The sequence below is a fragment of the Xiphias gladius genome, chromosome 3 (genome assembly GCF_016859285.1).
Source record: "Xiphias gladius isolate SHS-SW01 ecotype Sanya breed wild chromosome 3, ASM1685928v1, whole genome shotgun sequence".
Lineage (NCBI taxonomy): Eukaryota > Metazoa > Chordata > Actinopteri > Istiophoriformes > Xiphiidae > Xiphias > Xiphias gladius.
This window is the reverse complement of record NC_053402.1, coordinates 18,769,131-18,784,080: the sequence shown is the minus strand read 5'-3', so window position 1 is coordinate 18,784,080 and position 14,950 is coordinate 18,769,131. Positions and strand designations below refer to the sequence as shown.

Sequence of the window (14,950 nt, the reverse complement as noted above, 5' to 3'; positions counted from 1 at the left end):
AGCGTGTAACATCAGTGTCTTCCAGCACAAGGAGTGGTAGTTGGGGGTGGGTGTGGGGAGATAGAGGGTGGGAGACTGGGAGGAAGGGTAGATTTCCACTATGATGAATACATGAGGCTATGTGTTGCCTGTAAACTATAGGATACCTTCCTACAGTGGGAGTACAGTTTAAAAACCTTTTAAAGGCAAAGAAATTGGGCATGAGCATTTCTATTTTTTGGGGATGATAAAGATAACACATCAAGTCACATCCACTAACTGAGAAGTTAAGAGGAGGAGGAGGAGGAAGGAGAGGGCAATATATGTATCACACACATACATATATGAACCACTACAGAACAAGATCTTAGTACACAAAGAAAAGTGACACAGAACAGGTATGGAAATCTTGCATTAACAAAACGAAGACCAGAAACTCCAAGCTTGCTGTGATTCCGTAACCATGACAAGGGGAGCACCATGAAACATGTGCAGCTGTCACAAAAAAATATAGCAGGAGGAAGAGACAGAAGTGGAGCTAGTGGGCCTTGGATTACCATTACAAGGCCCAGGGTGGACAGAATAAGCATGTCTGAGGGGATATGTGGGTGTGCAGGTGAAGAGAGGGAGACATTGTGTGCATGTAGCCCCATTAGATAAACTAGAAATAGCTGCCGTGCATGTTCTTGGGACACCTCCAGCATCTTTGGTCTGTTATAAATGGTCTGGTCCCAACCATGTTCACACTTTTGATTTTAGAATAATAATTTATGCTGTTAGCATGCCCCTAATTTGACCACTCTCAAAAGATATTATTAGTATTCATAAAATAGAAAACCAACTACACACTAGATGGCCTTTACAAACTGCAAGGTAGTTTTTACCAAGCATAAACGTACTCACAGTAGCTTTACAACAAGCTCATCAGAGACATTTTTCACAGAGGACCCCCAAAAGTGTGCAAATGCAGTGAGGCCATTTGCTATAAAATATTTATTTTTTGCTTTACTTTATATAGCAATGATTGCTATGACAAACACTACACAACGCACAATGTGTACAAGACCAGGCAACTGATAATGAATCAGAGAGTCTAGAGAGGAGCGAAGGAACATACACAACAGGAATTCCTAGCACACCGTGGGGCCCAATGTGCATGTCTGAGACTGTTTTATCACTAGTGAGGGTCAGCAAGAAAATAAAAACATTAAGTGAAATGCAAGACCGTCCCACCACTACACACTACAGTACATCCTCAAGCACAAATAAACAGGAAACAATGAGATTTCTTAATAAGCAGTGTTTTTTCTGTTGTGATTATAACTATTCCAAGCTTGTCTAACATTCACCAGAGTGCTGCATTCTACCAAAAAAAACATACAAACCAAACAAAAAGGATATTTATAATCACAAAGAGATTGACATCAACTTTCACAAACAGAAAGTGAAGGGGTTGGAACAAAACAGAAAAAAACAGCATGCAGCTTTTTGTTAAAGAGTTTTAACAAAAAGGATCGTCGGTATTAGTAGCGCACTGTGAATAGTACACATACAGAGGGGTGGGGAGGGCTGGTGGTGGAGAATGGGTTAACAAAACTCCAACTGTGTTAGTCTCAGGTGAATCAGGCACAGAAGAGGGTGATGGCTCAATGGGGCTCAATTAGTTCTCTTTGACAAAAGAGAAGGTCAGGACAGGGGGCAGAACAGAGCAGGCTGAGCCATTGTGAAGGTGAGTTTCTAGGGTGGTGGAGGTGAGCTGGGCTTTAATGGGTTAGTGCACATGAAGGGGAGTGGTAGTCACACACACAGTACACACTGCATCTCCGCCCACAAGGTCTCAATTGGGATACATTTGGCTTAATGCTTTTTTTCAACTTCTGTCGGTATTTCAGAGCAAACTGTTGCCTTCCTTTGCCCTTTTTAACATTTCTGGAAGAAAATTACTATATGTCAGTTGCAAAAACCATGAAATGGCACTTCACCATGATGACTAGAACAAATACATCCAAGACATCTGGCTGATGTGTGCCTCTAATACCCAAGAGAGAGGCTAAACTGCCTCACTTCCTGTTTCTGTTAGGGTTTGGTATTTTTTCCCCTTCATTTCATCAGCGTTTGAGCTGTGTGACTATCAGATCCCTTCCGCTGTGGGACGAGATAAGAGAGGAATCTATGCTCAGCCTGACATGGTGGGAAGAGAACTGGAGACAGCCTGCCTGTATCAACTCAACTCAACTGGGACACTGAAGGCTACATTATCATACTACCAATGTGCATGACTTGTCCTTGCCAAGCAGCTTCTGGACATTTCATAAGATGCACAGAATTAGAAGCTGTATGGCTGGTACAGTGCCTTTCCTCCTGCCTGGCGGACAACGTGTCCCCTGACTTCATTGTGTAGGGAAACACTGCAAAATCTGCTGTGGTGACTGCCTCCCCTCCCACGGACATTGGGCATGCTTCTGTCCCTTGTTGCAATGTTAGGGTGCAAAAGCACTCTGCACATGAACATTTCTATTTGGGGGAGGGGAGGCCGAGGTGAGGGGGTTGGAGCAAGAAGGGAAATAAAACGCATCTGAGAAATACTCTTGCTCAGCCTCTACACAATCCCAGTTAGCTGATCTGTTTATTTCTCTTAACCAAAGTCAGAGAAGTCTTACCAAAGGTTTCACAGTGAAACGTAAACCTCTCCGAGCTCAGCGAACATAAGCCCTACCTTAAATTAAACATGTTTCCTCTTTCCAAATCTCTCCCAATTTTAATTTTATCTCTGTGAGATTTAAAAACAAAATAAAAACAGGAAGGGCAGGTTGGATGAGGCACCAGTTGCAACTGCTAACACTAATAAAGAGATTAGTTCAAAATGGACTCAGGAAATGTCAGAGGGCGGAGATGAGGCGCAGACTGCATGTTGAACAACAGATGAGTGCACCAAAAGAATAGACAGACAGACGGATGAAAGCAACGACGGCGAGTCCAACAGCAGTGCAAGTGGAGTGAAGGCATTTCCATACGAACCTGGCTTTAAAATACTGGGCTGTCAAAAAAACAGTCACACGTGACACAACGTAAGAAACCAGCCAAACGCTTTCAACTGCAATTCTGCTAGCTTCTCTAGTTCTTAACAATGCAAATCTCTCTCTGCTTTTAAACAAACACAATACTGTATACAAACAGAAAAGGTAGGCATGTCAATAAATCCACCAACTGACTGTTAATACAGGAGAAAGAAAAAATAGGAAATGTTATCCAAACAAAAGAGATCTACAAGAGGGGGTGGTTTTAAAAGTGTGCACTGTGCTGTCATTGGCACAGTGCATGGCAAAAGATATGAGTAAGGGAAGTGATATGCAGGGGACCCTCACCTAGAGACCTCAGAGTATTTAGGAGTCTTATTATTTCAGACTATGCAGCCATTTGTGTGTGTACAGTATGGGTGTGTTTGCATGTCCCTGTGTGGCTATAGGAAATTTCTCTGGTTCAGATTACAAAAGAGGACGTTACATGAAGCAGGCATACTAATCCATCTAAACTACTAAACCTAAACTAACCAAAACAAAGCATTTTTTGTAATTTTTCTTGGCTGACTGCTCAAACAGATCTGAGATTATGCACATTCTGAAAAAAAGACGGAGACAGACTCTTCAGGGATCTGTCTTGCAAGAAGTGGGCTGCTGCAGTTGCTCATCCTCCTTTCTCATGTCCCTGAGGAATGTCTTCTGGCAAGAGCTGTTAGCCGACAGGCTCTGCTGTCTACTGCTCCTCATAAACTCTTGCAGCTTCCTTGTGTTTGGTGCTGTACATTCCTGGTGTGTCTCAGCTAATGTAGGTGTAACTAAATGGAAACAACTGTCTCTGTGCATCAAGAGGCAAATGACAAAAACAGAAGGCTCCTACGTCCCAGTAAACTGTGTCAGATCTAATGTGAGTGGATTAAAGATTTCCTTAACTAAGTGGGGGTAAAATTAGAGAAAAACATTAAAGTCCAATTAGAATAAATTTTAATTATAAATAATTTAAAAACACATACTTACCTCATAGTTCTGAAGGACCAATTCATCATGCGAAAGCTTAGCAAAGGTAAGTAAAGACACTGAAGGCCCCAAGATTGAGGGGTTTCCAACTTCTTTAAACAAAGACTGCAACACTTGCATTCCCACTGAGTTTGAGGGATGGTGGTCGGACTGGTTTACAGACAAATGCTTTTGTGTTTTTTTGTTTTTTTGCGGATTGTTCATTGTTTTGGTTTTTTTTTTATTCTTTTACTTTACTTTTTTTTAACATTTGAAGGGCCCCAGCAATGACCTTGAACCCATCACACCCCTGCTGCTCACTGGGTTAAGACCGGTGCTAAATCAAGATGTTGAGGTGTTGTATTAAAAAAATAAGGGTTGAGAATTTAAAAGGGTTGGGTTTGACCTTTTCCTTGTGTTCTTCTTACAAACTAAAAGGTGAAAGAAGTCTAACAGTTAACAGGGAAAAACAGCAGTGTCAAATATTGTTTGGCTATATAGCAAAAGGCTACACAATTCAGTAACAGCTGACAGGCTGACACCTTAAATGTCCCTTTTCTTTGCTGATCCACTTGATGTAACCAGGTCCTGTTGGGCCTCAGTAACTGTATTAGGGATAAATAGCAATTACTATTACCTGGATAACAAAACATACACAATAAACTTTTTACCAAGAAATGAATCTTCCTGTGGCCTGTATCCGTGTATTTCTTAGATTTCTGTTGTGTATGTGTGCTTTCTGTGGCTCTGAGGCTGCCCGCTGCATATCGCTCTGGGACGGGGGTCAGGTAAAGGGAAGGAGAAGGAGGGTAGATTTGAGGGACTGGAAGGGGCAGGAGATGTGGTAGGAAATGAGTTTGAGAGGGAAAACTGTAGTAGTGATTAGGAAAGAGTGTTGAGAGGAAATAGTACTGAATGCTACCAAGTTAACACATGCAATGCAAAAACAATGTTAGAGAGAAAAAGCAAAGACCAAAGGGGAAAGGGGAAAGATAGAAAGAGAAAAAAGATCCCAATAAAGTACCACAGACCTCTAGCTGCCTATAGATCACACACAGTAAGTGGCAGGGGAGGGGCTCGGAGAAGCTGGGCCAAAGCATTCACCAACGGCTACACGATGTAACACTTATTTACAACTGCCACAAACCCTACCCCCTTAGAGGTTGCACTAAGGAGGCAGGGACAGTCCTGCGTTTCTCAAAACATGATTACATACGTAACAATGTATATTAGTCAATGTGTTTCATCATATAAAGTAACATACTGAGTCTCCATTTAAGTATACTGTAAATAATGCCTGAAAGTCCACTGTACATATTTTGAGGCTAAACAGGTATAGATTATGTTCTCTTCTTCTAATGGTATTTTGGCAAACGCAATGACGCATTTGACCTGTACGTGTTATGCATTTTTCCTTTTAAACAGGAACTCTGGCTTTTTTTTTTTAATGAAAATGTACCTGATGTCGCAAAAGGTGTTGTCAAATCCACTAAAATGATCTTCAGGATTAAAAGTTTTAACTGGCAACTAATTTTCCTGTTTAGTTGCCTGGTGATAAAAAGTCTGCCACCTTATCTGGACATGCACTTTCCAAAGTGAAAACATCAGGTGTGCAAGCATTACTATTGGTGACTAAGTGACAGTTGACGGCACCTCTGATGTGGCCGTCGGCCCACAGATGTGTCAAGAACTGTGTGATGCTGAAGCGCGGCCCTCAGTGCCCCTCCACAAATAATAGCGCAGGAGCAAAAGAGCCACTCAAGCCAGGTGAGCAGGCCACCTCTCTCCCTTCCTCTTCTCCCTCTCCACCACCCACACACAGTGGAATGTTTGCGCGCATGTGAGAAAGTACGTCATACCAGGATATAAAAATTCGAATGTTCTTGATTCACTGGATTCTAGCTATTAAAAACACATGTTCAGGCTACAGATAAGATCTTACTGTGTAATAAATAAGAAAATCGTATGTATATGGTGTATTTCACGTTCTGTACGACAGAGGAACAGCAAGGATGTCTGAATTTCCTCTGGCTGCACCTCAAAGACTCAATACAGTGTTTGTAAAAAATGCCTTGCATGTTTAGTCTCACTTATTTTTTGATGTCCTCTAGAAATTGTTTGATATGCTCACTGTTTTCAATTTTTCTTAGCCAGTTATTATCTCAGTTGTTATACCATTTTTTTCATGATACTAAGAATTTACTTGTGTTTATTCATGACTCAAATATCTAATTTACTTGCAGGCCAAAAATGTCAATTGTTTAAATATATCATTCATTGATGAAAAACATGTCCTTCGTATGTTATAAGCTTTTAATGATTAATCAATTATTGATCGTTAATTTGCATGAGTGTTAATTATACATTTATGTTCAATACATCTGTTTGAGACTGAAAAAAAATTACAGAAAACTACAGAAAATTATTTTTTATCTATACGATGTTATCTGATTGGCTAACAAGGCACATCCATAATGTGGAGGAGAGGTGACCCGATGCTGTGGAGGTAAGAGGAGTTTGGGCCTGCTCACCACAGTGCTTCAGAGACAGGCGAGGGGATGGAGAGAGTGGGAAAGACAGAAAGAAAAGAGCTGCCTGCGCTATTATTGATGTGCCTCTTCAGCGAAAAATGCAGTCCCAGTTGCACAAGCACCATGCCAGCACAGAATGACAGAGGGTACTGTACACCGAATCACTGTGTAGTAGGGAGGGAGCGAGAGAGAAATAGAGGTTGAGAGAGAGAAAAGATGTAGAGTGTGACAGTAGTGAGAGAGAGAGAGAGAGAGAGAGAGAGAGTCAGAAGCGTTACAAGGACCCTAAAGATAGGAGTAAGAAAGCAGAGCGTGCAAATACAAACCGGGTCATTGCTGCTTAGCTAATAGGGGCCAATTCGCTGCAGGAGAGAAATGTCGAACACCCCAAGTTGTGTACAATAAGATAACTGTCCTATAGACACAAACACTATACACTAACACATGAATTCTAAAGCTACATAGACACACACTCACTCAAACACAAATGTAGCCATTCACACCATCTAATGTGTGCTCTCTTGTTTGCTAAATGGAGTGGAATAAGCACTGCCTACTTTTTAGATTTGAGCCACTGCGAACAATCAGATTTACGATGGTAAACTCTATCTAATCAGACTATTTCTAACCCTGAATCCGAATGTGTTTATTCTGTTTGTTCTTGTTTGAGAGGCATGGAAGAGAAACTGAATATTAGGTTGCATAGGTAGCTCACTAATGGATCATACTGTAGAAAGATAACAAAACTGCAGGGCTCTGTATACCAAACCTCACTCAAAGCAGCTGTATCTAGTATCCAGAATAAAATCCGGTCATTAGCAAACATGGATTTTTCTTTTGATTTAGTTTAAAATGCATGAACAGCTCGAGTATTTGGATCACAACCATTAATGACAGTGCTTTATCCACTTCATGCTTTCACAGTCATCTCATCTCAGTGCTAAGATGACTAACAATGACTAATGGGAGACTGATACAAAAATCAAACTTTTATCTTTTGACTCTACGTAAAAAACAAGAAGATCTAGCATATACATAATCATTTTAACTGTCACACAGGAAATGGAGTAGGCAGAGGACATGGGAAGTGGGAGGGACTTTAGGGTATTAATAGACATGAGACAAGTGATTCTACAGGTTACGTGGCAAGTGTGTTCAAGAAAACACTGAATGCATCTACATGGAAAGAATGAATGGAGTAAAAAGGTGTGGTTCTTATTCCTCCCTGGACCAATCATATCCACTCTCACAGCTGGTCCAATGGTTTGGGATAATGGATGTAGCCTTACCGATTCAATGGGCTTGTCCAGGGACGCCTGCTCCAGCTCCAGCTGGCCCTCTTCATACTGGTCAAAGTGATTCCCACCCTGAGTGACACACATCACACACAAAAGCTTATTTTAGAAATGATCGGGAACAGTCTTGCTTGATTAGCTGTACAACTTGTTGACTAACAGATAAATAATTGGCATCTATTTTGTTGACTGATTAATCAGTTAAATCATTTTTCAAGCAAAAATGCCAAATATTCCCGAGTTCAAGAGAATCAGCTGTGAAGACTTGCGATTTTTTTCTGTCGTACATGATAGTAAACGAAATACAGTATCTCTGGGTATTTTGAGAATCGGCTGGACAAAACAAGCGATTTGAAGACATCTGGGAAACTAATGAAAATTTTCCATTTTCTGACATTTTATAGAACAAATGATTAATCTGTGAATTGAGAAAATAAATGGTAGTTTAATGTACAATAAAAATAATTGTTGGTTGCAGATCAAACATGTAGAAATCACAGGAAGAGATTCTGAGGAAAAATTCATCACTGAACACTTTCTTTTTCCTTAAATTTAGCAAGACACTGAATGAGTTTATTTTTATCTTTGTGTTTTCAAAACAATGAGACAGCACTGTGCAGGAAGGCATGCCTACTGTCTGTCATTTGCACTGAATAATACTCATTCAACACTGAATAACAGTCAATCACACAAACTGAATAGCAGGGCTGGAAAACTTTGTAGAAATTACAATATATACACCACAAGCATGTTAATCAAGACCCAAACTTAGGTCAGTATCTCAGCCGGTGCTGTGTTGACTGACCTTTGCAAGCTGACCTTTGCAAGCTGTCTGCATGCAATGAGAAATATATTTTTTGTCGGTCACTACATCACTGAAGTTGTGTGTTTGATCATGCCTTATCTCGGTCAAAATTATCCTAACATGTGCTTTCTTGATACAACTTAATTATAAAATGAAAGTACAACAAAAATTACATTAGCAATATACTGGTTTCTATATATAAAGAAATATATAAATATACACTATATTAAAAACACATATACAGAGAAACACCCTTATAAAAAGCTCCATGCTCCAAAGGAAAAAGGTACACAGAGAAGGTACATTGCTACGACTCAAAATATGTGACTATGTTTGTCCCTTCAAGGCTAAGTATTCCCTCTTAACCCATCCCGTTTTTCTGTCATTTTAAGTTTAAAAGGGCATTCCATTTAAGGTTTATATTATAACTTACATTTTAGTAAGGAAATACTCTGGTTTATTCAAAGCCAAAGCTAAAAATTTACTTGACATGATTGCTTTCAGTCTCTTAATTTCTTGGTACATTTATTCCAGCAGTGATAACAGAGAAGGAAGACTCCCTCAGGCTATTTGTAGTCTGTATCTGAAGCACAACTTTACATATATAAACTAAGCATTTATTTTTAAGGCCATGACCTGGATGGGACAGAGAGTGAGTAATGGGCTTGCTACCCCGACCAAAAGGAGTGTGTTTATAGAGCTGTTTCTGCTCTGAGACAGATGGCTTCCTCTCTTCTGTAGCAGAGGAGATACCAAGGTCATGTTTGTGAGCCTGTTTTCTCCTGACCTTCACACAAGCAGAAAACTGAAAGATTCCAAAAATAGATCACGCTGTTTTATTATTAACTAGCTGCTTGCAGCTACCGGCAAAAGGACGTGTAAACAAGTAAAACTAATGTAACAAACTATATGACATATTGAGATCCATTTATGCCTACTTAAGGGATGGGAAAGGCACGGTAGGATATTTGCTTTCTGCAGTTTAGAACATTTTCTGATTATTCTGTAGAACTGTGAGGCAAGCATTCCTGTAAAAAGACAATGCTAACATGGGCAGGGCCATGCAAGAGGCTTTACCCGCCACATTCTCTAGGGAATCTAGTTTTGCAGAGATAAGCAACTGCTCAGATCAGCCCACAATAATGAGGTGATTTGATGCCACACTGGCAGTCATTAATTGACATGAAACAGGATCGTGAATCAGCAGTGAAGCCAGGGATTATGAGAAGGGTAGATGCTGGGGAAGAGCAAAGGATTTATTTATGAACAAATCGATGGCTCCCCACCCCCCCACCCATGTCTCCTCCTCCTGGCTTTCTGGTCAGACCACTTAATATGCTATCAGCACAGCCCCCACCACAATGACTGCTTATTTTCGCTGCTGCTAGCTTCTTCATCACCCTGACTCTAGTACACAAACACCACATCAATGCTGCATAGAAATGATCTTTGCTCTGACCTCTGATGTGCCTTAGAACCGTAAATTTCCATCTGTGCTACAACAGTGAAGTGGATGCTCCAGTCCACCCCACATTATGAAATGAGAGAGCTACTGCTACCCAACTGTGTGGATGCTTATAAATTGCCTCGTGTATTTCTGCAAATCAAGATTGGCCACATGCTAAAGTTTCCAAAAAAAAAATGTAAATCAATTGAGCAGTTGGACTGGTTGTGCAGTAAATATTAGGTAGACCATCTATGGGTGTTTCCTGTGACGTGTTGCTTGGCAGAGAGCTTTAGTCCATGGAGTCATAGAGAAACTTTCTGAATACTGAGCATATGAATGCCTTCACAGCAGATCTCACACACAGAGCTCCACTGTGCTGAGCTGGAGCTGCTCTCAACAGACTCATTGAGACCACACAGCAATTCACCTCTCACTGAAAAAATAGCAGAATACTGAGTTCCCACTTGACACCAACACAGTGGGCGTAGAGGAAAAAACACAAACGATTTCACAAACTGCTCCTTACACACATGTTTAAACTTGTCATGGCTTTGCACTGCATGTCTGATAAGTTGCCTATTTCACCGCAACATTGCTGCAAAGCGTCACTGGCATCAGTTTCTTTGTTCAGAAACACTTCCCATATTCTTAGCGGGGGCATAAATTACAGAACAAAATGTTGTCATGAAAATATAGGGAAGTGGGACCTAAAAGACCAAAAGAACATAGGCACTTATCTCTGGGTTTGTATTTATATTACTCATCTTAGTCCTTACTCTGACCCAGCCCGAACATCGCTGTTGATACAGCAACTCTCCACTTCCTTCAAAAATCACTGAAGGTCAGCACCAGTGTTCTTGTTGGAACCCAAATACATTTTCTATCTATTAATTTTCTTCACATTCATAATATCATCTATGTTTACACAGAACAATATAAATTTATTCCAGACGGATCCTGGTTTAAATATTTTGAAACTAATAAGTACTGACACCTGAGCCTGAATGGGTACAAAAGCCCCCATGTAATCACAAAGCTCTATGTATGAGGCTAGTTTTATTTGGCAAATCCACTTCAAACTACTGCAAAACACTGTACCATCGCTAACAAAACTAAATAATTGTTAGACAACAGGTGCAATCACAATCACAATTACAAACATGGATGGTAAAACAGTTACTTAAGATGTTTCACTTGTAGTGCCAGTTGGTAGATTAGGCAATAACAACTATGTCAAAAAGTGGGCAGTTCCCAAGAATTAAAAACCTGTTAGGTGTCTTAAAAATGTGGGTAGATACAAGGTATGACTGAAGCCAGGTAAAGCAGGGAGATTATGTCATCTGAAGGATTGAAAGAGATTACCTGTGATGAATGACATGTTATGGGGAGAAAAACCTGCCAACTAAGAAACTACAAATATGGATTAAGTTTATTTTGTAGTCTAGTGGGTAATGTTACGTTTGGCTTGTACTGTTACTGTAACTGATGGGTGTGGTCTTAGATCACAGATAGGCAAGTGAAAGACAAACAGCTTTTAGAAGGGTTGTGAAATTCAGAAACTCAACTCTGGCACTCATGTTGTAAATATACAACCTGTAATCATGTCACAAAAAATGTGTAATTAATGTGCAGTTGGGACAGATTTATTAGTATAACTCATAAATAACTACACACAACTGGATTAAAATAAGAACCCCTTGTTAACATCCTAGTGTGATCACCCTACTTTGTTTTCAGTGAAGAGTACCTTTAAAAGTATGTAAATGTTCAACGTTCAAGTCTTTCTTAAAAACAATAGTCAAATTACCATATTTATATTGAAACAGGTTTTTCTTACTTTAATCATCCCTTCTGTTCATAGAGGCCATGTGCTTTCATTGAAAATGGTGGGGGGACAAAATCTACAAAAATGTATTCTAAAGTTTATGTGAAGCAGTTATGAGGCTTCAGCAGTCTGAGTTAGAACAATTAAAAACCTAAAGTTATTGTTTTTACAATAAAACAACCTTTAGGGAAGAGAAATTTAGAGTAAAAGGGTGTTAGTTGCTAGATACCCAACTGATATGATTAACCAAGTCTGCCTAAGACTCATAGTAGTTTCACAAAAAGTCTGGAATACATTTCAGCACAAAAATTGGACGTTGGATTTTGTTGTCTCTTACACTCAAAGTGCATTAGAAAGTGGATCTTTTAATAGCCAGCATAAACAGGACAAAAGATTAGCGTAGGACTGCAACTAACAATTAATGTTGACTTCTTCAGCAAATGTCTTGTTTTGTGTGAGCGACTGTCAAAAATCCTTTCCAGTTTAAAACCATGTTTGACACATAAAGAAAAACATGAACTTTTCACATTTGAGAAGCTGGAGCAGGTAAATATTTGGCATTTTTGCTTTACACATGACTAAACTGATAATTTGATCATCAAAATAGTTTTAGATTAATTATCGGTTGATCAACTAATCGTTGCAGCTCTAGATTGGAGGAGCTAAAAACTGTTTCAGTGTTCACAGGGCACCTGACCATCGTTTTAAGACAAGCATGAAAAACTGCGAACCTATCGTTAATCTTGCATTATGGAAACAAACAATATCAAGGCGTAGTAAATCCGACAACAACAATAAAGACAGCAAAAGAAAAACACAAGTTATACACCGACTGATGGGGGGGGGGCAAATGAGTGGCCAGGGACATGTTATTTACGTAAAATCTATCGTCTCACACTTGTGCTCCACGCACGTTTAAGTAATTAAACTAGATATTAAAGGTAATTTCATGTAATACCATCCAAAAACTGGACCAACAGATAGCTGACTAGGTTAATTTAAATGTGCTAACTAGCGGTGGTGGTTGTATTCCCAGTTGTCATAATGATACAGCCGTTTCTGGCTAGCGCTACAATCCCCCAATGTGCGTACAAGTTAGCTATCTGCTAGCTAGCGATCCATCGTTAGCATATGTCGATAATTAACCAGTCTATCCAAGGTCACTAACGAGATAATTTGACTTCAGCGTCTATTTGTCTGTTGCATGGTTAAGACGGTTAACGCGGACTAATGTTACAGTTCACAACCCGTGATAGAAGTCAAATACACCAGACGTAAGGGAAGTTAAATTCAAAAGAGCTGCAGCGCACTAGCGTTAGCTTCGCTAGCTTGCAGTACTAGCAAAGGGACATCTACGCCGAAACGCACGATGCTGTTTGTACTATGTCTTCACTGCCCGTCGCGTTTAAATCCGTACGTGTGTAAAGAAACATCTAGACGCGTTGGAGGCTATGCAAACCCTAAATCGTTTACCGTGCATTACCTGGAAATCACGCTCTTCGTTGAACCTAGAAAATCTGTCGGCCATTTTCTGAACCAAGCAACAGCGGCTTCACTGCTCGCTCCGTCCGTGTCCGACAGAAGCGCGCTGTGGTGGTGATGCGCACTTCGCAACCGATTCACTGCGAACTGACATTTCACGAACAATTTCCACCAAGATGTTACAATGTCACCTATGGGAATATGGTTAAGCCGTGCTAATGGTGTATTGTCTGTAGTTTATTTGTATGTTTACAGTCTTAGTCTACTGACAGAACTGACATATCTAGTGCTGTAAGATAATGGATGTAGTCGACACTGGATTACACAGTGCGTAAAGGAGGCAACTACCCAGTGGCCCCAGACCCTCAGGGGCCTTAAAAGTAGCTATTTAGCTATCTAATAGTTTTTTGTTAATTTGATTAATTGCAAATTTGTTTGGAAATTTGTAGTCTTGTCTTGTAGTGGGGCAATGTTTAAAAATGTAGTTTAAGACCATTGTTATTTAAATTCTGAATGCCTACGTTGATTTTAGTTTATACTGAGCTCATTTGCTGTAAAGTTGTGTTGGTTGGTGTTCGGGGGGCCTGGGGAACGTTATTATTTTAATTTATGTTGTGCTCATGTGTTGTACACCTAACGACAAACTAACTGACACATGGGAATCCTGCGGGGACAAAATTTAACATCGCTGTTGTAACATGATATATCGTACAGGTTGGTGTCTGGGTCTGTGATCATATAATGAAGCTGCCATGGATAGTCTGTTGTGTGCACTGTAACCGATGGGTTCCAAACAGAGTCATTGCAAAATGTGCAGTGGACTGAAGTTTAGGATCAGGCATCAGTATGGAGGGCCAACATCTAACAAGTTAATCTAGCCACGGATGTGGGCATTACAATCCACCAGAGATGGAAACGTATTATAAATCTTTCCGGCTGATAAGTGTCAGGCAATCTTGTAATAGCCTAAGAACAGTTCTAGTGTACCTGTGTACGTGAAATTACTGATGAAGTGTTTGCTTAAGTGCCTTTCCTTTAGAAACTGGGCAGGGTGTCAGGTGATCTTAAATTTTCTATTTATCGTTCACACAAGAGCAGTACAAGGAGCGAGTTTGCTGTTCTTCAGTCAATCCTGCCCGAACATTTGTATATACTAAATGAGTTGTAATGTGCCTGTTCAAAACATGAGCCAAATTTTACTCCCCGGTTGAATCCCCTCAGACTAAGATGTATTGTATATAGCATGTCCTGATTTAGAACATGGCCATCTCATTGGTGAAACCATCCATAAAATTTTCACACATAATAAGATCTATGTAGCATATGAGACAAGACCAAATGTTAGCTTCCAAGGTACCTGACCTGACAAAGGGATCACTTGTTTTTTTAGAGAAAAAAAAAAAAAATCTAGAAGAGCACGTGTAGTTTTTCCTGTCCTTTTAACATATTGCAGAATTATTTCCTCTTTTCAAATGATAGCTTTGTGCCACGGATATGTGAGCTTTCATTCAATTTGCAGACAGAAATTCTCACATTTCTTGCTTTCATATTTTATGCTCCAAACAAATGCTTT

General features: G+C 40.0%; 1 protein-coding gene across 4 annotated transcripts in view; it reads right to left on the bottom strand.

The window, feature by feature from the left end:
• The window catches only part of gpatch8 (G patch domain containing 8), a 28,848-nt gene extending 15,153 nt beyond the window's left edge, over positions 1–13,695 (bottom strand). For 2 of the 4 annotated variants that reach the window (XM_040124220.1, XM_040124218.1), the window contains exons 1-3: positions 7,813–7,890; positions 6,850–6,885; positions 2,998–3,016 (exon numbers count right to left, since the gene is read on the bottom strand). Coding sequence is in view for 1 of the 4 variants with exons in the window: in XM_040124217.1 (XP_039980151.1) it covers positions 7,813–7,890; positions 13,379–13,423 (123 nt within the window). In the remaining 3 variants the exon portion in view is untranslated. Of the gene's footprint in view, positions 1–2,997; positions 3,017–6,849; positions 6,886–7,812; positions 7,891–13,378 lie in introns of those variants that run through there. The other 2 variants (XM_040124217.1, XM_040124219.1) reach the window with 2 other exon arrangements.
• Positions 13,696–14,950: the final 1,255 nt, after the last annotated feature.